The sequence below is a fragment of the Haliotis asinina genome, chromosome 8 (assembly GCF_037392515.1).
Source record: "Haliotis asinina isolate JCU_RB_2024 chromosome 8, JCU_Hal_asi_v2, whole genome shotgun sequence".
NCBI lineage: Eukaryota > Metazoa > Mollusca > Gastropoda > Lepetellida > Haliotidae > Haliotis > Haliotis asinina.
The window spans coordinates 3,823,037-3,849,997 of NC_090287.1; the positions used below are offsets into that span (position 1 = coordinate 3,823,037).

A 26,961-nucleotide genomic window follows, 5' to 3' on the forward strand; every position below is an offset into this window, starting at 1 on the left:
AAATTACGTATTAACACAGTAGCTACATTTATATCAATAAACCAAAAAGGTCACTATGTACACTTGATATCAGATGTTGCCACATGCCTTAGCACCAAACGTCAGCTGACATCAAATGCTGCTCTCAAGATGCTCTCAACAATAGTTCCTAGTCATATATATTATCTTTTATTCAAAAGTCTGACAGTAAGTAGCAATGATATGTGAAATTAAATACTAACGGACTCTACAATGCATGACATGGGTACTCTGACAGTAGTACACATCTGGATATGCTCTTGTTAGCCATCATCTCTATCTCTGGGTTTTGAGCATGTACAATGTGAATGACAACACACACACCCATCCCCCCAAAAATTGATGTCCCCTCATACCTGGTGAAAACAAAAGGTTTACTCAAACACTGCTTATAGCAATAATCCGTCGATATCACTGCGGGGAATAACAGAAATGGGCTTCACAGACTGCCCACGTGGGGAATCTAACCTAGGACTTCAGGGTGATAAGCAAACGATTTAACCACAAGACTACCCCACACATCCATACATACATGCCTCCTACCTGTAGTGCATTTACTTCCAGGGACTTCTCAAAGCATTCCATGGACTGTGCATACTGAAAGAATAACAAGAGGAGATAGGATCTTATATACATATATGATCGAAAGAAAACACCCACAATTTACATAAATCAAATATGACCTTCAGTAAATGACACTGTCATTAACATTACCTCATGTACAGAATGGTGGTCTGACAGTCAACAATAGATTTGGATTTTGTACTTTCCTCCGAGACAATTTGAGGACTCCACTCACAAAGCAAAACACACTTCATGTATTAAAAACAACAGCTCATAGTCAAAGATCAATGTCATCAACATTTTCCACTTGGGTGAACAGATCCAGGGGCCACAACTCTACACTTTCAACTAACAAGACAAGGACACCTTCACAAACCTTTCAATACATTACATGTAACAGAGTACAGCAGTGGGGTCATTTGAACAAAATTTTCAATCACTGAGAACAGGAAGTGATCCGAGTCCCAGTGCTAGGATCATGGAAGTGAGGTCATCAAAGTGTTGTGCAAAATGTGTACATACTTCTTGTTTGCCAAAGTAAAGGTATCCCAGACATCGCATGGCACGGGCACTCCTCCGGTTGGACAATTCCCAGGCCTTGTGGTAGTGGGCGACATTCCGAGTCACGTCACCAAGGAAACAGTACAGGTTAGGGGTCTCCTTCACTTCTAGCTGTTCTCGTATCAGACTCTCTGCCTGTGAACAACACCAGTCTCAATATGACAGTAAGAATATCTGTTATTGCACATGAAGAGTATTAACCAAGTGTTTTTGAATTGTACCAAATAATAGGAGAAAGTACTGTATAATCATTAAATATTGGACTAAATATGTATAAGGCATGAGGAACATCTCTAGATCATTTGTACCAGAAAAAAGATGTGTATGTTAATGAGGTTTAGAAAATTCAAAACAATTATACTGCATGTACATCAGCATTCATCCCTTGAAATGAAAGATAATTACAATGTCGTGAATTACGGTAAAAATTATTCACCTTCTCCACTTTCCCCATCTTCTGGTAGCATGCGATGGCATCTTCCCACATGTGTAGACGCTCGTAGATCTCCAGACCCGCACCTACCAGACCCAGGGACAACAACAAAGTTGCCAGGTTCTTCTGCAATAACACATTCATATACCACTTCCTTACTATAACACATACCTCCAGCTAACAACCATGATATACTACACCCCTACTACAACACATACCTCCAGCTAACAACCATGATATACTACTTACCTACTACAACACACACCTCCAGCTAACAACCATGATATACTACTTACCTACTACAACACACACCTCCAGCTAACAACCATGATATACTACTTCCCTACTACAACACACACCTCCAGCTAACAACCATGATATACTACTTACCTACTACAACACATACCTCCAGCTAACAACCATGATATACTACTTACCTACTACAACACATACCTCCAGCTAACAACCATGATATACTACTTCCCTACTACAACACACACCTCCAGCTAACAACCATGATATACTACTTACCTACTACTATACACACCTCCAGCTAACAACCATGATATACTACTTACCTACTACTATACACACCTCCAGCTAACAACCATGATATACTACTTCCCTACTACAACACACACCTCCAGCTAACAACTATGATATACTACACCCCTACTACAACACATACCTCCAGCTAACAACCATGATATACTACTTCCCTACTACAACACATACCTCCAGCTAACAACTATGATATACTACTTCCCTACTACAACACATACCTCCAGCTAACAACCATGATATACTACTCACCTACTACAACACACACCTCCAGCTAACAACTATGATATACTACTTCCCTACTACAACACATACCTCTTGGTGACAACCATGATATACTACTTCCCTACTACAACACATACCTCCAGCTAACAACCATGATATACTACTTCCCTACTACAACACATACCTCCAGCTAACAACCATGATATACTACTTACCTACTACAACACATACCTCCAGCTAACAACCATGATATACTACACCCCTACTACAACACATACCTCCAGCTAACAACCATGATATACTACTTCCCTACTACAACACATACCTCCAGCTAACAACCATGATATACTACTTACCTACTACAACACACACCTCCAGCTAACAACTATGATATACTACACCCCTACTACAACACATACCTCCAGCTAACAACCATGATATACTACTTCCCTACTACAACACATACCTCCAGCTAACAACCATGATATACTACACCCCTACTACAACACATACCTCCAGCTAACAACCATGATATACTACACCCCTACTACAACACATACCTCCAGCTAACAACCATGATATACTACACCCCTACTACAACACATACCTCCAGCTAACAACCATGATATACTACACCCCTACTACAACACATACCTCCAGCTAACAACTATGATATACTACTTCCCTACTACAACACATACCTCCAGCTAACAACCATGATATACTACTTCCCTACTACAACACATACCTCCAGCTAACAACCATGATATACTACTTCCCTACTACAACACATACCTCCAGCTAACAACCATGATATACTACTTACCTACTACAACACACACCTCCAGCTAACAACTATGATATACTACACCCCTACTACAACACATACCTCCAGCTAACAACCATGATATACTACTTCCCTACTACAACACATACCTCCAGCTAACAACCATGATATACTACTTCCCTACTACAACACATACCTCCAGCTAACAACCATGATATACTACTTACCTACTACAACACACACCTCCAGCTAACAACTATGATATACTACTTCCCTACTACAACACATACCTCCAGCTAACAACCATGATATACTACTTCCCTACTACAACACATACCTCCAGCTAACAACCATGATATACTACTTCCCTACTACAACACATACCTCCAGCTAACAACCATGATATACTACTTACCTACTACAACACACACCTCCAGCTAACAACTATGATATACTACACCCCTACTACAACACATACCTCCAGCTAACAACCATGATATACTACTTACCTACTACAACACACACCTCCAGCTAACAACCATGATATACTACTTACCTACTACAACACACACCTCCAGCTAACAACCATGATATACTACTTACCTACTACAACACACACCTCCAGCTAACAACCATGATATACTACTTCCCTACTACAACACATACCTCCAGCTAACAACCATGATATACTACTTCCCTACTACAACACATACCTCCAGCTAACAACCATGATATACTACTTCCCTACTACAACACATACCTCCAGCTAACAACCATGATATACTACACCCCTACTACAACACATACCTCCAGCTAACAACCATGATATACTACTTACCTACTACAACACACACCTCCAGCTAACAACCATGATATACTACTTACCTACTACTATACACACCTCCAGCTAACAACCATGATATACTACTTCCCTACTACAACACACACCTCCAGCTAACAACCATGATATACTACTTACCTACTACAACACACACCTCCAGCTAACAACCATGATATACTACTTCCCTACTACAACACATACCTCCAGCTAACAACCATGATATACTACTTCCCTACTACAACACATACCTCCAGCTAACAACCATGATATACTACTTCCCTACTACAACACATACCTCCAGCTAACAACCATGATATACTACACCCCTACTACAACACATACCTCCAGCTAACAACCATGATATACTACTTACTTACTACAACACACACCTCCAGCTAACAACCATGATATACTACTTACCTACTACTATACACACCTCCAGCTAACAACCATGATATACTACTTCCCTACTACAACACACACCTCCAGCTAACAACCATGATATACTACTTCCCTACTACAACACACACCTCCAGCTAACAACAACGATATACTACTTCCCTACTACAACACACACCTCCAGCTAACAACTATGATATACTACTTCCCTACTACTATACACACCTCCAGCTAACAACCATGATATACTACTTCCCTACTACAACACACACCTCCAGCTAACAACTATGATATACTACTTCCCTACTACAACACACACCTCCAGCTAACAACAACGATATACTACTTCCCTACTACAACACACACCTCCAGCTAACAACTATGATATACTACTTCCCTACTACAACACATACCTCCAGCTAACAACCATGATATACTACTTACCTACTACAACACATACCTCCAGCTAACAACCATGATATACTACTTACCTACTACAACACATACCTCCAGCTAACAACCATGATATACTACTTACCTACTACAACACATACCTCCAGTTAACAACCATGATATACTACTTACCTACTACAACACACACCTCCAGCTAACAACCATGATATACTACTTACCTACTACAACACACACCTCCAGCTAACAACTATGATATACTACTTCCCTACTACAACACACACCTCCAGCTAACAACCATGATATACTACTTACCTACTACTATACACACCTCCAGCTAACAACTATGATATACTACTTCCCTACTACAACACACACCTCCAGCTAACAACCATGATATACTACTTACCTACTACTATACACACCTCCAGCTAACAACTATGATATACTACTTCCCTACTACAACACACACCTCCAGCTAACAACCATGATATACTACTTACCTACTACAACACACACCTCCAGCTAACAACCATGATATACTACTTACCTACTACAACACACACCTCCAGCTAACAACCATGATATACTACTTACCTACTACAACACACACCTCCAGCTAACAACAACGATATACTACTTCCCTACTACAACACACACCTCCAGCTAACAACTATGATATACTACTTCCCTACTACAACACATACCTCCAGCTAACAACCATGATATACTACACCCCTACTACAACACATACCTCCAGCTAACAACCATGATATACTACTTACCTACTACAACACACACCTCCAGCTAACAACCATGATATACTACTTACCTACTACAACACACACCTCCAGCTAACAACCATGATATACTACTTCCCTACTACAACACACACCTCCAGCTAACAACCATGATATACTACTTCCCTACTACAACACATACCTCCAGCTAACAACCATGATATACTACTTCCCTACTACAACACACACCTCCAGCTAACAACCATGATATACTACTTCCCTACTACAACACATACCTCCAGCTAACAACCATGATATACTACTTACCTACTACAACACACACCTCCAGCTAACAACCATGATATACTACTTCCCTACTACAACACATACCTCCAGCTAACAACCATGATATACTACTTCCCTACTACAACACATACCTCCAGCTAACAACCATGATATACTACTTCCCTACTACTATACACACCTCCAGCTAACAACCATGATATACTACACCCCTACTACAACACATACCTCCAGCTAACAACCATGATATACTACTTCCCTACTACAACACATACCTCCAGCTAACAACCATGATATACTACTTCCCTACTACAACACATACCTCTTGGTGACAACCATGTTACTACTACTTCCCTACTACAACACATAAAACCAGTTAACAACTATGATATACTTCCTCCCTACTACAACACATACCTCCAGCTAACAACCATGATATACTACTTACCTACTACAACACACACCTCCAGCTAACAACCATGATATACTACTTCCCTACTACAACACATACCTCCAGCTAACAACCATGATATACTACACCCCTACTACAACACATAACTCCAGCTAACAACCATGATATACTACTTACCTACTACAACACATACCTCCAGCTAACAACCATGATATACTACTTCCCTACTACAACACACACCTCCAGCTAACAACCATGATATACTACTTCCCTACTACAACACACACCTCCAGCTAACAACCATGATATACTACTTCCCTACTACAACACATACCTCTGGGTGACAACCATGTTACTACTACTTCCCTACTACAACACATAAAACCAGTTAACAACTATGATATACTTCCTCCCTACTACAACACATACCTCCAGCTAACAACCATGATATACTACTTACCTACTACAACACACACCTCCAGCTAACAACCATGATATACTACTTCCCTACTACAACACACACCTCCAGCTAACAACCATGATATACTACTTCCCTACTACAACACATACCTCTGGGTGACAACCATGTTACTACTACTTCCCTACTACAACACATACCTCCAGCTAACAACCATGATTTACTACTTCCCTACTACAACACATACCTCTGGGTGACAACCATGTTACTACTACTTCCCTACTACAACACATACCTCCAGCTAACAACCATGATTTACTACTTCCCTACTACAACACATACCTCTGGGTGACAACCATGTTACTACTACTTCCCTACTACAACACATAAAACCAGTTAACAACCATGATATACTTCCTCCCTACTACAACACATACCTCCAGCTAACAACCATGATATACTACTTACCTACTACTATACACACCTCCAGCTAACAACCATGATATACTACTTACCTACTACAACACACACCTCCAGCTAACAACCATGATATACTACTTCCCTACTACAACACATACCTCCAGCTAACAACCATGATATACTACACCCCTACTACAACACATACCTCCAGCTAACAACCATGATATACTACACCCCTACTACAACACATACCTCCAGCTAACAACCATGATATACTACTTACCTACTACAACACATATCTCCAGCTAACAACCATGATATACTACTTACCTACTACAACACATACCTCTTGGTGACAACCATGATATACTACTTACCTACTATAACACATACCACCAGTTAACAACCATGATATACTTCCTCCCTACTACAACACACACCACCAGTTAACAACCATGATATACTACTCACCTACTACAACACACACCTCCAGCTAACAACCATGATATACTACTTCCTTACTACAACACATACCTCCAGCTAACAACCATGATATACTACACCCCTACTACAACACATACCTCCAGCTAACAACCATGATATACTACTTCCCTACTATAACACATACCACCAGTTAACAACCATGATATACTTCCTCCCTACTGTAACACATACAACCATGATATACTATTCCCCTACTATAACACACACCTCCAGCTAACAACCATGATATTCTACTTCCCTACTACAACACATACCTCTGGGTGACAACCATGGCATACTACTTCCCTACTATAACACACACCTCCAGCTAACAACAACGATATACTACTTCCCTACTACAACACACACTTCTAGTTAACAACCATGACATACTTCCTCCCTACCATACATGCTCTTACTTAACAGCCATGATATACTTCCCAGTGATGAAAAAGTTTCAACATACTTCCATGATATAATTCCTCCCTATCAGAACACATACTTCGAATCAACGACTTCAATGATGCCGCCTTGCATGATATACTACGTCCCTAGTTATTATCAGATGGCAAATATGCTATATACCTATGTTTCACATGTTCATTTAGTAATATACTTCGCAATATGTATGCAAGTGTTGTAGATTGTGCGTGCGTGCGTGCGTGCGTGCTTGCGTGCGTGCGTGCGTGCGTGCGTGCGTGCGTGCGTGCGTGCGTGCGTGCGTGCGTGCGTGCGTGCGTGCGTGCGTGCGTGCGTGCGTGCGCGCTACTGAATTGACAGTAGGTCAACCTTGGTCATACCGTATACTCTTGGTGTACCATTTGTCCATGTTTTATGCATGTGTGTATGTATAATTGTTGAAACTTAAATGAATAATTGTCTCTGTTTTTTTTCTACTTTTCTGCTTAAAAAACACAATTTTTCTTCAAAGTCTTACCTGAAGATGCCATATGCTTGGCATCTTGGAGGCGTAGAACAGACTCTGTCGTCTACTAACTGGAGGGTTGGGTCGATCAGTCTGACTCACTAATTCCTTACATTCAATGATAAAAAACAAAAGTTTGTGACTTTAGTTTCAGCAAGGATGGTATTATATTTATACATCAAGAACTCACAGCATTCAGATACAGACTTCATAACAAGAACCCACATATAGGGCATCCTAACAATACTACACAGCAAACTGGGGATTACAACAAACCCTACTTCTCCAGTAGATTATTTCATTTAAAGAACAATAATTAAATTTTTATTGTGTTCATTAAAATTCTGGCATTCTGACTGGTTAACTGGGAACATTTCTTTTGAGTTCATTTCCCAATGAATCTGAAAAAAATAAGCCACGCCCACCGAACCAGACTACTTTCGGACCTGAGGAATGTCGGGGAATACCTTTACACAGCGAGGGAATTCCCTTGTACTCGGGTACCTTAATGAACTTTGGGTAAACATTGAAGTGATACATTGTGGTTCATATTAACAAACAACTCAAAATTATCCGTGAACGTTAATAACGTTACAATGCCTCGACAAGAGCATGCGCACGTTAGAACATCAGTTCATGGCATCGCAGTCCCAGTCACATCACACCCTCTTTCTACTTGCGCAAATGCTACAATCTCAGTTCCACTAGCTTCATATCATCGGGCTTCATTTCCAATTCTCACTTTTCAAACTGTCTCTTTCAGTTCACAGGTAGTAATTCAAACGTTTGAACTTGAAACTTTGCAGATACCGGGACGCATGACGTTGAGTTGTTCCACTCTGATTCGCCGACCGATGTTAGCTTGGTTGATTGACAGCTGTTTGGGGGTGCTCTATGCTGATTGGCTAATGGTTTGGTAGGCGTGTCATTTAATGTAAATGAGTCACCCGAGTCATGTCACGCCATTACCGAATTCTTACACCCTAAATGTTAATTGGTGGTAAGAAAGATATCTGTTTCGATGAATTTGATTATGTTTAAAGAAAATATTGTTGAAAGGGTATAGTATTTGTTGCTGAATTTAATTATAAGGATTGACTATGTAATTCTTTTGTTGCATTGAACTATGAAACTAAAAACAATGTGCAAACTTTTGTCAGAATCGGCTACGCGGATTCAAACAGTTTGCACATTGGTTTTTAGTTTCATACTTCAATGCAACGATAGAAATACACAGTCAATCCTTAAATATACATACTTATATGGCTGAGTAGGTGGTTAGGGGTGGGGTACACATGGACTAATCTGGATACTTTTTCAGTGTTCTACCAAGGAGATACAAGCACCATCTTTTAACATCTCCTTGTATGAGGCCATGATCGGACCAAGACCTTCACCTTGGGACGCACATTCTACAGCACAGAGAGACTGATGACTGCCCTACCTCATACTGGTTCATGGATCGCTCCACCCTCCGCTGGCTGTCCCACTGGAGCTTAGAGCGGAGCGCCAGACACGTTGTACCAACGCACCAGCAGGTCATGTGATCTATAATACCCTTAAAAACAAATACTACCATGTTAAAAGATTCTGAAAAATGCATCATCAATGTCCTACAACTACACTTTCCATGACATCACTTGAATGTCATGACAGAGGGCGCTGGAGTGTTTGGAACCAACACAATGTCAATGAAAGTCACTTGTGTAAAGTGAGCCCACATGTGTTACATGTGCTTGAATGTGGGGCACGGTTGAAGTCCTAGAAACTCTCAAGAGTCAATCTGCTACATGGTCACCCATCAAAGGGCTTTTGTGACCAGTGCTGCTCAAGTGAATTGTGACCTGTGTTCGGAGCACAGAACCACACATCACACTCTACATGTTTACCTGTTTGCCTACCACTGCCATGAAGTTGAAAACCCTACATGTACCCTGGTAATATCCTGGCTTCATTATCTACTAGGTGGACTTGTACTCACAACCACGTACGTCAGGATCTCCTCCTCAGTAAGACGTTCAATGGCCATCTTCCTCTTGTAGTCCTCCCTGCATAAACAAAATACACACGCTGTGGTCTGTAAATAACTGAGTCAGGACAATCCACTGATCAACATCATAAGCATGAATTTTGGCAACTGAAAACCAATGACATGTTTGAACAACACAAAATGGCCAGGATCCACACAGGATAAATACAAGCACTGACATTAATGTGACAGCAAATTGTCATATCAAACTTTAAACATAATGAAAGTGACCAGAATGGAGACAGCCCTATTTAAAAACAATTCTGTTTCTGATCTACTAGTTACGCAATTTCTTCTTCTGTGATTCAACTTGAAATTCACCTCATGACGGCTGTCATACCACTTTGACAAAAGACAAAAACTGTGAGAACAACTTTCACATGACATACTACTGTTACGGCTAAAAATTTGTCAAAAGGTATAAGAAGTCCCCTCGGAACAAGCAAATTATAACACTGACAAGTCTAAAATATTCAGTAATATGTATTGACCAAAGAGCAAGATACAAAGATTCACAATAGAGGATTCTAATACAATGCAATTTAGTCAAACCTAGTCAAACTCAAAAGCACTATCTTAAAGGCTTGCCGCTAAAACACTATTACTGTGATACGAAATGTGACCATAGTAACTATCACTCAAAACTCTAAATACTGTGACCCAATAATAAAACTATAACATAATCAATACTAATACAAATTACAGAAAATATTCTTGTAACTATATGTACTCACATGATTCCAAAGACAACAGCCTGGTCTAGTTGTGAGAGGCGCACACACAATTCCTGATCTGTCTCCGAGAGCTGCACACCATCCAGCACTGTATCATCATCCAGAGCCACGTTCTGTACACGGAGGGGTTTCAGTTAACACTGACAGTCAGTACTCAACCTTCTAACAATCTCATATCAGCATCATCAAGAATGACAAAATAATAAGTCTAACTCAATGGTAGCCTCTGTCTAAATTTGCAGGATTCTGGCTTGATTGGGTTTTGGATTTTCAGAATCTTTTTGGATTTTCTTATAATTTATTATAGTAGGTACATGTTTCCAATAAGATAACTTTTTTCTTGGGTTAAAGGACAGTCTTGACTCCTACAACAAGAACAGGTTGTTGGAGACTTGTCAGTGACAAGAAGAGTCATCTCCCGTTAATTTATGGTAGTCCAAAGGGACACAACTCTATCACATATATGACTAAAAGTTAGAGTCAAATTTACAAAGACACTGGATACTTAACAGGATTAACTGCTCCAAGTGATGCTCCACAGGATCCATGTGTGTGATGTGTTTTCAATTCTCTCATGAGTCATTATCATGCTTATCATGCACAGTCCCGTACTAACAACTCTCACAAGTCATCATTATGATTTACCTTCGGGATGATAATTTCACTTGTCTTGCTTTCAAATGTTCCAGTTGAACTGTCCGTATCTGGCCGCATAACCTTTAGCATCAGTTGAGCCTTCGCCTCCTGCTGGAACTTGGTCCTTTTGCCCAGTGCCCCTGGAACAACCCAAAATAGATAGAGAGTTCAGCCTTGTATTTTCACATGAACAGTGCATGAAATAAGCAAAAAAACCCTGCCAGACATCAGGGTTGGTAACTTTAAAATGCTACCAGTCCAAAATGGATCTAACCAGACCAGACAGCAAGATATGATGCATTTATTCTGATGTATGGAACACTTAATATTTTTTACCAGACCATCTACTGACTAGTTGTAAATCTAGACCCTCCGTCAGAAATCCAGCCTGTCTCGGGCGGTTGGACAGGGCTTATTTCACAGAATCACACAATGTATCAAGTTCTGCATTTATACACTGAATGATTACTCATCCTCTTCACAGAAAGATCAAGGAACAATAAGCTCTGAGATGTTACTATGACTCCAGAGAGAGAAGTTTATGTGACCCTACATAACAAAAAGCACATTTGCCTAACATCAGTGGAACAAATTAACAGCCAGTACATGAGCCACGAGCCAATTGCAATTTAAGCATAAATTTCTCCAAAGAAAATCTGCTTGATTTATAAACTATCTAAGGTACAAATATTAGAAAAATATCTACTCCACACCAACAATTTATGAAATCAATTTTGCAGTTTTAGACATGCCAAAATACTTGTTATCTTAATAATGTAAGTCCAAAAGATATGTGTGAAAAGTAAGAAAGTCTCATTCTCTTATGTGATGTAAAAATGAAAGTGAACAATTTTAAAGATTTTTTGTTTAAAGTGCCCCATAATGCATAAGGTCATCCATGGCTGCACATCATGGCAAGGAATGACTGTAATGCAAATCAGACAAAAGGGGTTTATATCAAATCTTCAGCAGAACACACACAGACCGGAAATGAGAGAAGGAAATACCTGTCAGCTCCACCTGCAAGCCAGACAGTTTCCGGGCAGCACTGAAGCATGTTGTGGCCCTCTTGTACTCATAGAACGTGTGACACAGATGTCCAGCCTCCAGGTGGAACAAGATGGCCACATCCCTGAAAGCCGTACCATATATGAACCAGGAAACAAACCGGATAGATCGGTACTGAATCTGGAGCCTACTTCAATGTACATGCTAAGTCAGTCAGGCAGGACAATGTGAACATGCTTTCTCTCTGCCATTATGCTAACAAATGTGTAACTTCTGAACTAGTAAGCTACAGTAAATCAACAGCTCACACTTGAACAGTGTTACACAAAACATGTCTGCTGGTCTCATACAGTGAGATTTATATCCTGTAACCACGCAGACAGCTCTGGGTATTCAGCTCACCTGTTGTCTTCACTCGTGATTAGTGGTTCCTTCTTGGACACTGCAACAGAACCAGTCAATGCTTGAGGGGATTGTAACTGACTGGATCATGGATGAGATGCTTTACTCCAGTATGATGTCTTTGCAACAATGTATGAGGAAATCACAAGAGGAACTGGAAGCTGGTAGGGGCAATGGAGGTGAGGAATGATTTGACAATTCATGAGTTGCACTTAAAATGCTGAATTAAGCGTATTTTATGCAAGAAATTAAGCATGAGGTTGGAAATCTGACAGTACATCTCTGTGAGTAAATGTGTGTTTACCTTTAATTATGCTGATATTTTATTTTAATATAAAATATATTTTTCAAACCAAAGCAGGGGAAGCCCGATGTCAACCTTTGCTCACACATAGAAAGACTAGACATTTCTCTCTGTTGCGCAACCTTATCTACGTTACAGTTTGCCTGTGATCAAACCTACTGAGGAATGTGTCTAGTTCCAAACAGTTGATGTTCACTGCCATAACATCTTTCTCACTACAGAATGCTGCTTTGAACTGTTGAATTATACTTTGAATTATAACTGATGAATTACACTTTTTCAACATATGCCTATACTATAAAGGTTACGAACAGCTGACCTTCATCTATGACTTCCAGGACAATGGCCTTGAGAGTGGGCGACTTCTCCTCCAGCAGTTCCTGATGAATTATGATGTACCTCATCAGCCACCAGTCAGACGTCTGCAAGGAAAGTCTCTGAGTGGGTTGTGTGGTGAGATTCAAACCCAGAAATAGGCTTCACACATTGTACTTAAGTCATGTGGGGATTCAAACCTGAGTCTTCAGTGTGATGAGCGAATACCTTAACCACTAGGCTACTCCACCATCCGATGACAACACCTGAGACTCTGGTCACTGTATTGTGAAGGTAAGCAGTGGCCACTACAGCCGGCTACAGTCGCCCTATGTGTTGCCACCTTGAGAGACAAGATGTCAACCAATTCAGTGATCAGTGTACATGGGTTGTTACCTTGACCTATAAAACTAGCAGTCCACTAGACCCCCTAGTTACTAAATTCAGGAGCATGACGTATAATCATGAAGCATGATGGACAACAAGATTTACAAACTACTTAAATTTCAGGAACTTCATATTTCTTGTTCCAAAGTTGGTACTTTGGATATTTTGGTGCATCCCTGTGGTCACAAGGTATATTTTTCTGCATTTACCATATCCGTTTTCACATAAATTTGTGTATCATGTAAACCCCTGGTTACATAGCATTATTTCTGGATTACAAATGTTTTTATTTCTGAAGAACAAAATGAATCACTTTAGATTTTGCCATATTCACCATAACTGTTCGTATCAGTAAATCATATGAAGGTAAGTGGACAACAGCAGAACACAATGGACTTGACCATTAGTGGGGGGACAATTTACTGAAATGGTTTTCAAATGTCAATTCCAACTCATCTGTTGATAAGCAGAGTGACACCATGCAGAAACCACTGAAAAAAAGTACCCACATGAACTTTCCTATTTCTACATTTACCCATACATGAACCTTACATATTTTAAACCTGCCAGGAAACCTACTCATCAGATGACCAATTTCCATATCCCCGACTGTTTTCACTGATCATCAAAATGTAAACGCATTTCCCATTGACCCACATCAATTACCCTTACTGTCACGGCATCCACATGTGTGACTTCAAAACTGAACACTATGACATGCAACCCACCAAGCCACGAAATCTGAATTCCCACATCATCAGATCATACAACATACACAGGTAAGTAAAGATAGACAAAATAAATAAACAACCATGATCTTAATGTTAGAAACAGTTACAATGTTCAGAAAAAACAATGGCTCTCTATCAGTGGCAATATTATACTGTGTATTTATTTACCTGCAAACTTTTCAAAAGGTCACGGCAACAAAGGAAGATAACTCTTGCCAGATACAGATATGTGATATGTCTGGCCAGGCTGTATACTGGGGCACCGTCCAGACTCAGATCATTCAGTATGTTCTCTATGAAGGCCTGGAAACAAAACAGATGTATGTTCTGTTGTAAAAAACATATGGAAAGAAACATTTTATCTGCTTATCATGTTTACTGTATTTGCTCAGATCCTGGAGTCAAACAGTGGAGACAATCTCACTGGTCATGTGGACAGAAAGCTGTTACTTAATCAAACTGTCATGCTAGCTCAAGAGACACTTCTATGCAAAACTTGCTTGTAAACATTACAACAACTACAGCTGGTACTCTGTCGTACAGCAGCACTGTGAACAGTAGAGGATGTAACATAGTGATTTCACTGACAATTTTTATTCTTATTTTACATGACACACTCTCAACATTCCTTCATGCAGACTCGGCCCCAATGCTCACATGTGCCGTATTTCACCACAACCTTTTCCCAGCAGTCCCACTTCTGTGCACAGACAGCTACCAGCCGAGCAGACAATACATTATCTCAACATAAAATGTACGAGAGACGGCCTCCCGAAACATGTAAAAGTGACTACCTGAGAAGGGGGCACTCATTCACGTGAGTGCCTGATCAGAGAGAGAGAGAAATTCTGCACGTCACACAAAAATGTCTCTACAAATGTAATTTTCTGAATAACACTGATATTTTATATGTATCCTGACTCATGCTTATTATGTTTATCTCCTCCCATTATGCAAACATATGCACATAGGTGAAATTCACTGTTGAATATTGTCTTTTGTCTGTATTTGATTCTTTAATTTCTGCCTTTTACGTTTTCATGTCATCCAATAACTTCAACATCTATCAATGACTGTTGAAAATTTTGTTCAGTTATTTTCATATAATAGCAGATTTTCCTGATCCTGACTAATGCTTATTATGCTTACGTATCTCAGAAGATAGTGGAACACTTGAAATCCATTGAAGTTACCTTTCTTTGAACCGGCTGTACAATACACCCACCCACAGGGAGCCTCCCTGTTTCCTGCTACATTGGTCACATGACCAGCCCTGTCACTCTCTGCATAATTCTATAAGCCTGACGCGAGAATTACTTGGAATTCAGCGTGCCTGAGAGGGACGGTTGAGGGGGCTTGACATCATGAGTCAGCATAAGTATAAAATATCAAATTTTATTCTGAAAATTACATATTTTTCCTTATCCTGACTCATGCTTATTATGCTTACAAAATCCAAAGGAAATGGTAGTGAGTCAGACCAGGCTGGATTCTGTTGACTGCCAAAGTACGTCCAGAACTTCCCCCATTCCAGCGACAGTTCAGTTCAGTTCTTCCAATATTCATCCGTGAGATAGGGGGCATCACATCCAGTCTATCTTGTCTTCTCTTGAAGCTTTCATTGACTGGAACATGAGGATATATAGAACAGCTGGCATCCCGCTAGTATCTAATGCAACCATACGTCAAGATTTCCAGTCAAAACCAGATGTGACTCTTCTTCATGTACAAGTATCTTCATAATGACTGCAGGGTCATAATCACTCATGCTTTTCTATTCAAGAGGTGTGCATTTTACACTAGAGTGTCTTGGTCTCAACAAGTCACGTGATAAAGAGTGAGATTTTAGATACACAAGTTTCTTCCTACAACTAGCTATCGATAGCAACTCTTTATTCATGATGTCCTCATCATAGAGTTCGACCCTTCTTATGTACAAGTGTCTCCTTTACAAGTACAGGGTCAACATCACTCTCAATAAAAAGAAGGTGAGTGAAACACAGCGCCTCTGTAGAAACATTAGTTGTTGTGGTACAACAAGTTGCCCAAACTGGTGAATGCCAGTGATGTCCTTAGTGGTGATGTCTCGTAGGTGGTGGTTGGCAAACACGCTGGATGATCTCCACAACCAGCCCTCCATTATCATTGGTAAGCAAGCTGTTTTCATGTAGAGCAGCTGTTCAAGCCAAGGCTCTTACTTCTTGTGGATTGGAGGCTCGTGTAATGGCTCTCATCCATACTGAGATAGTGTTGCACGATACTTCCGTAAGTGTCTAAGTAGATAGTGGGATCAATAGGCGGTTGAACTTTGTCCCCTTGACTCGGTTCGCTGAAGATATATTTTCAATGCTTTGACTTAGTATAATGATAAATCCTGTGTATCATGTGGCATGAGGACTGTCAATAATGCCGGGATGCGGAATTGTCGTACCGGTTGTTCAGGCAGTTGATTTTTGGCAATAAATTCCATATCAGTCCTTGGTGCACAATCTCACACAGATCGGTGTCAAATCGTGTGAACTGAAGACCAGAGCATGTATTTCTGACATCCATGCTGCCGTTGCGGTGAGATGTTGGAGTACAACATCCATGTATAAAGCTGGTGCCTTAAATCTACTTTCTTGGTGTTCCAGCTTGAACGAGTGTACAAGGGTGAGTAATTCCAACACTTTTGTCAGCTTGATCCAAAATCACATAGTGATGACGAAGCTGAGTGCTGCTAAGAAGGTAGATAGTGTAGAATCTTTAATTCCTCTAGTATGATGTAGGTGACATAAGTAGTCCACTATGTAAAGATGTGTGGATTTCGATGCAGTGAAGAGCTTCCGCTTGGTGTATGTCTCAAATCACATCCATCTATCATCATATAAGGTGCGAGTTGATCTACATAGACCTAAGGTGACTGAATTCGCCACTCTAGTGGAATAGCCTTGATGTTTCAAGCAGGCTTAGATACAATGCATATGTCTAGTTGGAAAGATATCTGATTGCTTGTTTGTTGTGTGGATGGACAAGTAGGTTCTTCCATTCTGGGAGGCTCAGTGATGGTTGTCCTAGTTCCTCAGTGAATACTGGGAGCCATTCTCTTACTGACCAGCAGGTTGCAACAAAAGTCAGTTGCAGCATCATCATCGTTTCTATCTTTCCAATGACTTTCAGTAGTAAGACTTGCTAGTGACAACAGAGAAGACCTCTTGCCTCTTGAAGACAACTGAATGCCACTGTAGACTGCTATCTAGGGTGTAAATAATGTCTTTCCATGGTGTGGAGACTGGAAAAACAAATAACTGTGCAAGTAGGACATAATTATATGGAACAGCCGCAGACAGATATAACCTACACCAGGTGTACAATTTCATCAGTGAAAACGTAATCTCACATGATGAAATACATGTTCAACAATATTAACAATCTGTACATTTACCCATAATTTCATATTGTAACGATAATTAATACAGAACAAAGCTGCATAATGCTACATTTTGCATAAAGGACCAAAATATAAAAGGATATTAAGGATATAGGGACTCAAGTTGACTACAATAGTCACGTCGGGCGATAGAGGAGAGAGTCACAGGACATGTGAGCGATGTGATGGGAAACAGGGAGGCTTCCTGTGGGTGAGTGTACTGCATGCCCGCTTCAAAGGAAGGTAGCTTCAAGGGATTTCAAGTGTTTCACTATCTTCGGAGATAAGCATAATAAGCATGAGTCAGGATAAGGAAAATCTGCTATTTATGAAGATAACTGAACAAAATTTTCAACAGCCACTTATAGATGTTGAAGTTAAAGGATGACATGAATGAAAATGTAAAAGGAAGAAATTAAAGAGTCAAATATGGACAAAAGACAATATTCGACAGTGAATTTCACCTATGTGCATATTTTTCAGAAATTTACATTTAACACTCTCAGAAAGCCCATTCATCATAGATTCAAAATAAATATGCAGCTTTCAATGCATGTGTTGAATCATGTTCACTTTCTTCAAAACTGCGTGAACTGGTGAATAAGGCAACTGTAAACTAAGAAAATATTTGAAACAAAAGAAAATATTTGGGCCAGAATTAGCATTAAATGTGCATAGCTCACAAATGATATGATATAACATGATGAGGATAGCATAGCATCGCTGCCATAATCATCACCTTATGTGACTGGCATACAGAGGGGGTGAGGTACTCGGTCACTTGTGTGTCGGTCAATGGTCCCGTCCAGTTGTTCTGTACAAACAGCTGCAGGCATGATGCTCCCACCAGCAGAACCTCCAACTGTCTGTAACCATGGTAACACACAGTGATGTCAATATGTGTAAAAAATAAAAAAATAAAGGAAAAGTTCAGAAAGGGAAAAACGCTCTGTTCACAATGGCCTGAATGCACTTGAGTATGTTACAACAATGGACATTACACAGACAAGCAGGCTTACCTGCATACATGCACAGATGACCTATATGACTCACACTTAGACCTACTCATATATTTAAAGTCCAAGAATCAGTTGGGTGTTTTTGAAAATACACTAACACAAACACCAGAGAACAAAATCCTCCATACTGGACAGTGTTTACAAAAATCATGTTTAGCAAAAGCTAGTATTAAGACGCCAAGTTCATTACATATATTTCATAATCAGATGTGACAAATACATTATTGAATTCCCCATACATATTTGAATCAAATTGTCCCGATGTCTAGATGACATCAAACAAAAGATATTGGAAGTGAAAATGAACACTGTGCTGGAAAGACTGTGCCTGTTGGGATTGTATAACAAAAACCATTTTACACTATGTAGCATTTTCTGAATGTCTGGGACATCCAGTCAGCAATACCTTTCGGACATGCATGGAAAGAGCATCGAAGCAAGAGATGGGAAATCAGAAATCGATACAGTGCAATGACTTAAATTCATCAGAAGTTGTCAAAGTTTCCGTGTAGCATGATGCCATGACAGATACAAAATCACAGAAAACAACAACAGTAATTATAGCTGTTGCTGACTTTTTCTCTTGCTTACAATGAAAGCGCTAAACAAATAGAACAATGCACAGGGTCCTCGCAAAATCCTGTTTACCCTCATCAGCAAAACGTATGTAGTGATGTCATATGACGATGTTGTTGTACATATTAGGCAATTTCTTTGAGGTGAAGGTCAGCTGAGCAAGATCAAACATAATCACCCTACCCTTCCTTTGAATCATATTTAAGTAAGAAATTGGCACATTTAGTGTTGTACACCACATTTTCAACCTTTAGACAAGTGTTAGAAGGTCAAATGTCTAACTGATACATGTACTTTAGTTCCTATGATGTACACTATCAAGTACATTGGGACTAATATTTCAGTTTCATATGAACAGGTTAATGAACAGCAAATTCACTCAACCTTATAAGTAAAACTGATAATGAAAACAATTTATACATTTCATGAAATGTATATGCACACAGATTCAAAGGACTTGTCATGATCACTGAATTATGTCTTTCACAAACAAAACAATGACATACATTGATTGACTAGCTGCACAATTGTCTAAGAGATTTTATTATTCATTATCATTTTTGTGGATAATATCATCAATTCATGTTCGATTAAATTTAAAAAATATTGCGGTGACAGAATATGAAACTCTAACTAAATTTATACAAATATTGTTGAAAAATATATAAACCATGTATTTATGAATTATGTATTTATTTATTTAGATAAACCTTACATCCATATCTTGTAGTTAGTAGCTCCAAACAAAAATCCTATCTTCTTGCATCTTACATTGCATACTTATAAAGAGAAATTGCTACATAATCATAAACAAAGATAATTCTTATCCTAAAAATGTATTCGGGTGGTGTGAAACATTATTTTTCATGTACATAAAGTTGATGCCCAAAAGATGTGCATGTTGCTCACAAGAAGACATACAGTCAATATGTCTAATTGTTGACACATTCAGGACACTATCTGTGTGGTAAAATCATTCATTTCATGTCTCATGACTGTTAAATTTTGACACAGAGACCTTTCAGTGAGTGAGTGAGTTTATATTTATGCCACATTTAGCAATATTCCAGCAATATCACAGTGGGGAACTTCCATACAATTAATGGAAATTAAGTGAGATATATACTAATCAGCTTACCAATGCTGTCTTTTTCAAACATTGCAAAATACATAAAACAATAATGACATCAGTTAGTTCATTAACTTCATTATAACAGAAGATATGACTAGTACTCTGTTGATAATGATGCAAGATTAGTCAAAATACATCAACACAAAGAAGAGAATACGGTAATCTGAGAACTAATTTATATCATGGATAGGGACATCCAAATCGCTATTACATGCTTTCTCATGCAGTACATAGTCATTTCTTTTCCATATAAATTATGCATTGAGCTAGTTCTAAGCATAACAGGGTTATTGTCTTTTTCTGATGTCATTTCACATGATAAAAGAAAATCCATATTCAACATTTATTGTGAGCTATTTTTGAGATTGAGCGTATGACTTTATGCAGAAGCACGCTAACCCATTTCATATCGCACAGATATCACGCTTACTTTCTTTGCTCACACTTTCCACACATGCCAAATAAAAAAAATCATAGCACAGTGCTTTTATCAGTGCACAAAACAAGCAGAGAAATTTACTATTTTCCAATACATACCAAAATTTTTAACAATATTTGCAGTGTGTAATTCTCTAAGCTCAATTGTACTGGCACTTGAATGTATACCATTAGATAAGAAATTTAGTATTCTACAATTCTGTGTAATATTAAAGGTGCAGGTAGATCCAGGATCATGTGAGTGCAATTATCACAAAATGTCCACATTCCAGATCTTATGAAAATGTGTGCTAGAAAAAATACAAGACAAAATTCCCGCCACCTGCTGTAGGAAGCATTCCCTACACTAAGAGCAAGAGTGGTCTGGTCTACAAAACAAGTCCAATAAACACCTGTGCAACTATGAGATGCACACCTTTCGAGCCCCAATGAAAGACGTATAAAAGCTTGATCGATTCTCTTGAGTGGTTTTTGTGGAGAAGTGAATAGACTTAATCCCCTATTTCACTATCATTAGAGAGAAATTCCGCAAAATTTATCTGAGTTCAAATGTCTCTAAACATACAAAAAAACTATAAAATGAAAAAACAAAATATGAGAGGCACACTTTTAGAGTCTCTGTAACAGCTGTATGTAAGCTAAATGAGTTTTGTGCAGTGGTTTTTGAGGAGAAGTGGATAAAGTACATCAGCTGTTGTATGGGATGAACAGAATGAATAGAACCATATTCAACTAAGTTCAAATATCTGTAGAAGTGATAAAATTAAGAAATTGGATGAACAAGGTATGAGATGCACACCTTTAGAGTCCAAAAGAAACACACATAGAACCTCAATCAATTCTGTTGGGCGCTATATTCAGAAAGAAATTCAGCAAAAGTAATGTAAGTACAAACGCCTTTGACATTGGAAAAATAAATAAACTGTAAAAATTGAAATATGAGATGCATACCTTTAGAGTCCCTATTAAGCACATGTGTAATCTAATGAATTCCATAAAGTAGTTTTTTAGAAGTGGATAACGTACATCCCGTCTTCATCCCTTATTACACTATCAACATAGATAAATTCAGCAAAATGTATCAAGTTCAAATCTTACAAAAAATAACAATAACACACAAAACAAAAAATGAGATGCATACCATTAGAGTCCCAAGAAAGCCCATGTACAAGTTCATTGAATTCCACAGAGCGCTTTTTTCATGGAGAAGTGGATAGAGTACATAACCTGTATCGTATGGACAGATGGAGAGACATGGAGGGTAACCCTATATGCAGTCTAAATAAACCTCATCTCAGTGTATTTCGTTACACTACACCACTGAGTCTAACAAAACCTAGTAGAAGGTCGCGTCTGGTAACCTTTGAGCAGTCAATGACAGTCCAATCAAATATTCAACTGTTCTGATTTGTCAATCTCAAAGGTTACCTGACGCGACCTCCCATAAGGTTTTGTTAGACTCAGTGGTGGAGTGTAACGAAAAAAGTGTGGATAAGTTTACTTAGACTGCCCTATATGCTCCCAGCCATAAACATGATAAATGGAGGGGGCATAAAAACTTGGCATCCAGTGGGTTAGGAAGGGTCAAGGTAGATTCAAAGACCTCTTACAGACTGAGAGATTGAAATGGACTCCTGGCCAAAAACAAGAGTGTATATGCAACATTTCTGTGAGTAATAGAAATTACTGTTACTTCAGTTTTATCTGCATTAAGTTAAAAGCATTGTGTCTGTCATCCAAGACTTGACACAAGAAATACATGATTCCATGCTAATATGTGTCTCTTCTGGGCTTTTTTACAAAAGTTAATTGATTCACCTGGGAATGGTCTGCAGTGATCTTAGATGCAATGGCCAATCTTGTGATCAGTGGGATCAATTATCAACTAATGGCTGATATAGTGTTATTATCTGTATATGATCATATAACAAAAAGTGGAGCATAATGACTCACAAAATATCTCTATCTCTGTCTGAATTGAGAAGAAATGTCTCTACATTGTGTGAAACTATTTCCACCAAGCTGTCCTTGTTTCCAGGGTTTTCCTTCAGAAGTTTTTCACCAATGCCATGTTTCAGGACATCTTCATATTTCCCATCTAAAAAACATTCCAACAGTTCTGTGTCAGAACCACCATCTGAAAAGGAATGACCAATAAACAGTTATACTGGGGACTAAGTATATTTATGAAACATAAATTGCAGTCAAGAAAATGAAATAGTTATGATTATATCAATCTTAGATGAATTTAAACTTCAAATTGTGTTTATTTGTTATCAATATCATAATAACTACTAGTCCAGCATATAACTAGATGACTTCGCACTATACCAAGGTGTGATGTAGGCCTTGGCTGGAATACGAGTTCCGGCCCCCCTAAGTAATTGAAGGAATTACAGCAAATTTGAAGGAATTGCATCTCAAATGTAAACAAACGCAGCCCACTCTCAAAACAATTGCAACCATATCGGCAATTTAGCGGTAATAACTGAAACACATCGGCCATATCGGAAGCAATGTCGGTAATACTTGAAACACACTCGGCCGTCTTCGGAGATTTTTCGGCTCACATTCGTGATTTCGCGAATGGAAACTCACACAGCAAAACATGGTGTCGTTCGAAGAAGCACCTGTCTTGGTGAGTTTTGTTCTTAGTTCCTACTATTACATTTTTATACTTATCCATCTTTGACCACCCTTGTTGAATGCATTTAGGTATGAGGTGTTGTTGGGGCTATAGCTTATTTTTTTAGGAAAAGACTGTCACTGCAGAAGAGTGTCACAAGTCATGCCCCTGGAGGTTGTTTACATCTGAACCTACAGGGGCAAGTATATGTATCGCTGTAGTACCGAGAAACATTGCAGAGGACATTGGCTCCGTTTACTGGGGAGGTCAGTAGAGGTACGTTGTACTTTTCTTGAGTATTGATAAGTTGTATGGAAAACAGCTTACATATGGCGATGTTGTTACGCTGACCTCAACAGATGTGGACACCCGTTCGATTCCCGAGGCTGAATTCGGGAACGGCAGTTATTGCAAGTCATATATTGTTTTTCATGCCTTACACACATTATTGATGGTATACCTTGTGATTAATTTGAGTGACAGTTCGTAAGTTAATGTTTTGGGAGGAGGGGTACGGGCGGAACTCTTACCCACTGATCAACTAGCCTTTGCCGCTCCCACTACACTGAATGATTCATTCTCAACAAGGAGTCACTGGCCATGACTTAACAGCCACAGAGTGGATCGAGGATCGGTTTTTATAGTTAAATACAACGTGTGTTTTGTGAAAATAACACTCCAGGTACCAGATACATACATACCCTGCACTCGGGACGGAGTGTAACCGAACAACACAGCTATTTCAGCCTCCTTGACAAACATTATTACTCAAACTCACGCATTTACATGGAGGCTGACATATTGGCAAATGCACTATGGGAAGACTCGAAAGAGAAATTGGCGTACCGCTAAAAGTATATCTCCGCAGCTTTGGCAAGTGTATTTCTTCAAACAAATTGGGCTTGTCAAAACGTAACCCCATTTCAATATATCTCAAGGGCTGTCACATACTGTTCTGTGGCAATATGTATGATAATAAACAAATATAGGCATCAATTCTTCTCAATATCAATGTTAGAATGTGAAATGTTTTCCGCGGACAGTTGGATTTGTCGTCCTAAAGCCCGTGTACCTGGTCAGGAAGGTTTGAAGATAAGTTTCTGTCAGTTTAAACTCAGGCATGTTATATATAGTGGACAGGTAAATGAAATCAAAATAATTATCAAGACAATATTATTCCAGAATCTGAGGTATTCTACTGGCCATTTGCAAATGGCACTTATCATGCTAGAATGACTACAAGGAACACCGTGTTAATTAGCTACGCTAGAAACGTAAATTATCATTTTTTTCTGTTTGAAACTGATGATGCCCAGCCCATTTGACCACGGAGAGCCAATTTTGGAGGCTTTTTCTACCGAATGCTAAAATTACTTCACGCCCGGTTCTGCACAGCGTTAATAGAGCCAGGGATAATCTACAGCATAGTCTCCCTGATAGAGCTAAACCGTTTTGTACCCAAGCCTGCTTATACCCATAGGGAAAGATAGACTTGGCCACACGACCATACGAAGTGTGACAATGATATAACCGAAACCGCCATTTACGTAACATTTACACATGTTAACAAAGCTACTTCCTTCACTGTATAATTAAGTTACCTATTCATGAATTAGGTCAGTTTACTTGATACTGACAAATACGTGAATACAAGCAGGCCATACAGCCCAACATTTGCTGCAAGTAGTGCCCATCAAGTATAGCTTCAAGGGCATTAACTCTATCATACTCATCATAATACTCGACTGATCCTTGTCAAAGTGGGCATCACAGTGCAGATGCTATATTTCAACAGCTGAATCGTTTATGAATACAGAAAACAATGTTGGTGTTATTACACATCCTTGGAGAACACGAGAGTATGGTGATCACTCAGTCGAACACATGACTAAATATCGTCATACGTTGTCCAGATTGCTTGAACAAATTGCCAAATGAACGGACTTTTCATTAATCTGTGCCATAAACGTACAATAATCTTGAAAATGAATGATCCGAAGCGTAGCCAGAATTCGTTTAATTACCTCGTGCCGATTAATTCAGATGTTATACAACCCCCTAATAAAGCATGATCGTTCATCTATAGAACCGTTCCAATAACCTGGGTTTGCAGGCACACACCTGCTACCAGTTAATATTACTTCAAGATTAAATAGCCATTGGTACCTCCCTCCCTATATAAATTCGGACTGGCATATAAGCAACAGTGCCAGTGAATATAGAGACTTGGGTCAGTTCTGATTTCAGGTAAGATTATATATCAATGTGTAATTTCAACATTTCTTGTTTTAAAGTAATCTATCTGTCATGACGTGTTTAACGCTTTCAGCAACATTGTGGTACATGAGTCTCATAGTAGTGGTACAAGAATCTTGCAACATTGTGGTACTTGAATCTCAGAGCATAGTGGTACATGAGCCTCGCAATATTCAGATAAGGATGAACTTTCGAACAACTTTTGTAGTGTGTAGATTGTGCTTCCTGTACTCGTTATACCTGGATGGGGGAGGAGAGACGATGCCTGTGTACAGTCCTTGTAGTGTGCAAATTGTACTTCTGTACATGCATGCATCAGTTTCCAAGTTGGTACAGATTTCTAAATATGAAGGAATGGGGCATACACTTCATTTCAAAAGTTTTAGACTCAGTAGTATAAATAGAATCATTTACTTCAAGCAACTGTTCTGAACAAGATTTTCAAGTAGTATAAATAG

The 26,961-nt window shown here is 39.1% G+C and overlaps 1 protein-coding gene across 1 annotated transcript in view; it reads right to left on the reverse strand.

The window, feature by feature from the left end:
- Positions 1 to 25,086, reverse strand: part of LOC137294734 (tetratricopeptide repeat protein 27-like) — a 38,638-nt gene extending 13,552 nt beyond the window's left edge. The window contains exons 1-15 of the mRNA XM_067825824.1: positions 24,949 to 25,086; positions 23,575 to 23,758; positions 19,196 to 19,322; positions 15,216 to 15,350; positions 13,934 to 14,036; positions 13,311 to 13,350; positions 12,908 to 13,032; positions 11,910 to 12,040; positions 11,265 to 11,377; positions 10,483 to 10,549; positions 9,946 to 10,059; positions 8,514 to 8,609; positions 1,580 to 1,702; positions 1,105 to 1,278; positions 562 to 615 (exon numbers count right to left, since the gene is read on the reverse strand). Of these exons, the coding sequence (XP_067681925.1) occupies positions 562 to 615; positions 1,105 to 1,278; positions 1,580 to 1,702; positions 8,514 to 8,609; positions 9,946 to 10,059; positions 10,483 to 10,549; positions 11,265 to 11,377; positions 11,910 to 12,040; positions 12,908 to 13,032; positions 13,311 to 13,350; positions 13,934 to 14,036; positions 15,216 to 15,350; positions 19,196 to 19,322; positions 23,575 to 23,758; positions 24,949 to 25,009 (1,647 nt within the window). The 5' untranslated portion in view covers positions 25,010 to 25,086. The remainder of the gene's footprint in view (positions 1 to 561; positions 616 to 1,104; positions 1,279 to 1,579; positions 1,703 to 8,513; positions 8,610 to 9,945; positions 10,060 to 10,482; positions 10,550 to 11,264; positions 11,378 to 11,909; positions 12,041 to 12,907; positions 13,033 to 13,310; positions 13,351 to 13,933; positions 14,037 to 15,215; positions 15,351 to 19,195; positions 19,323 to 23,574; positions 23,759 to 24,948) is intronic.
- Between the last annotated feature and the right edge of the window lie 1,875 nt (positions 25,087 to 26,961).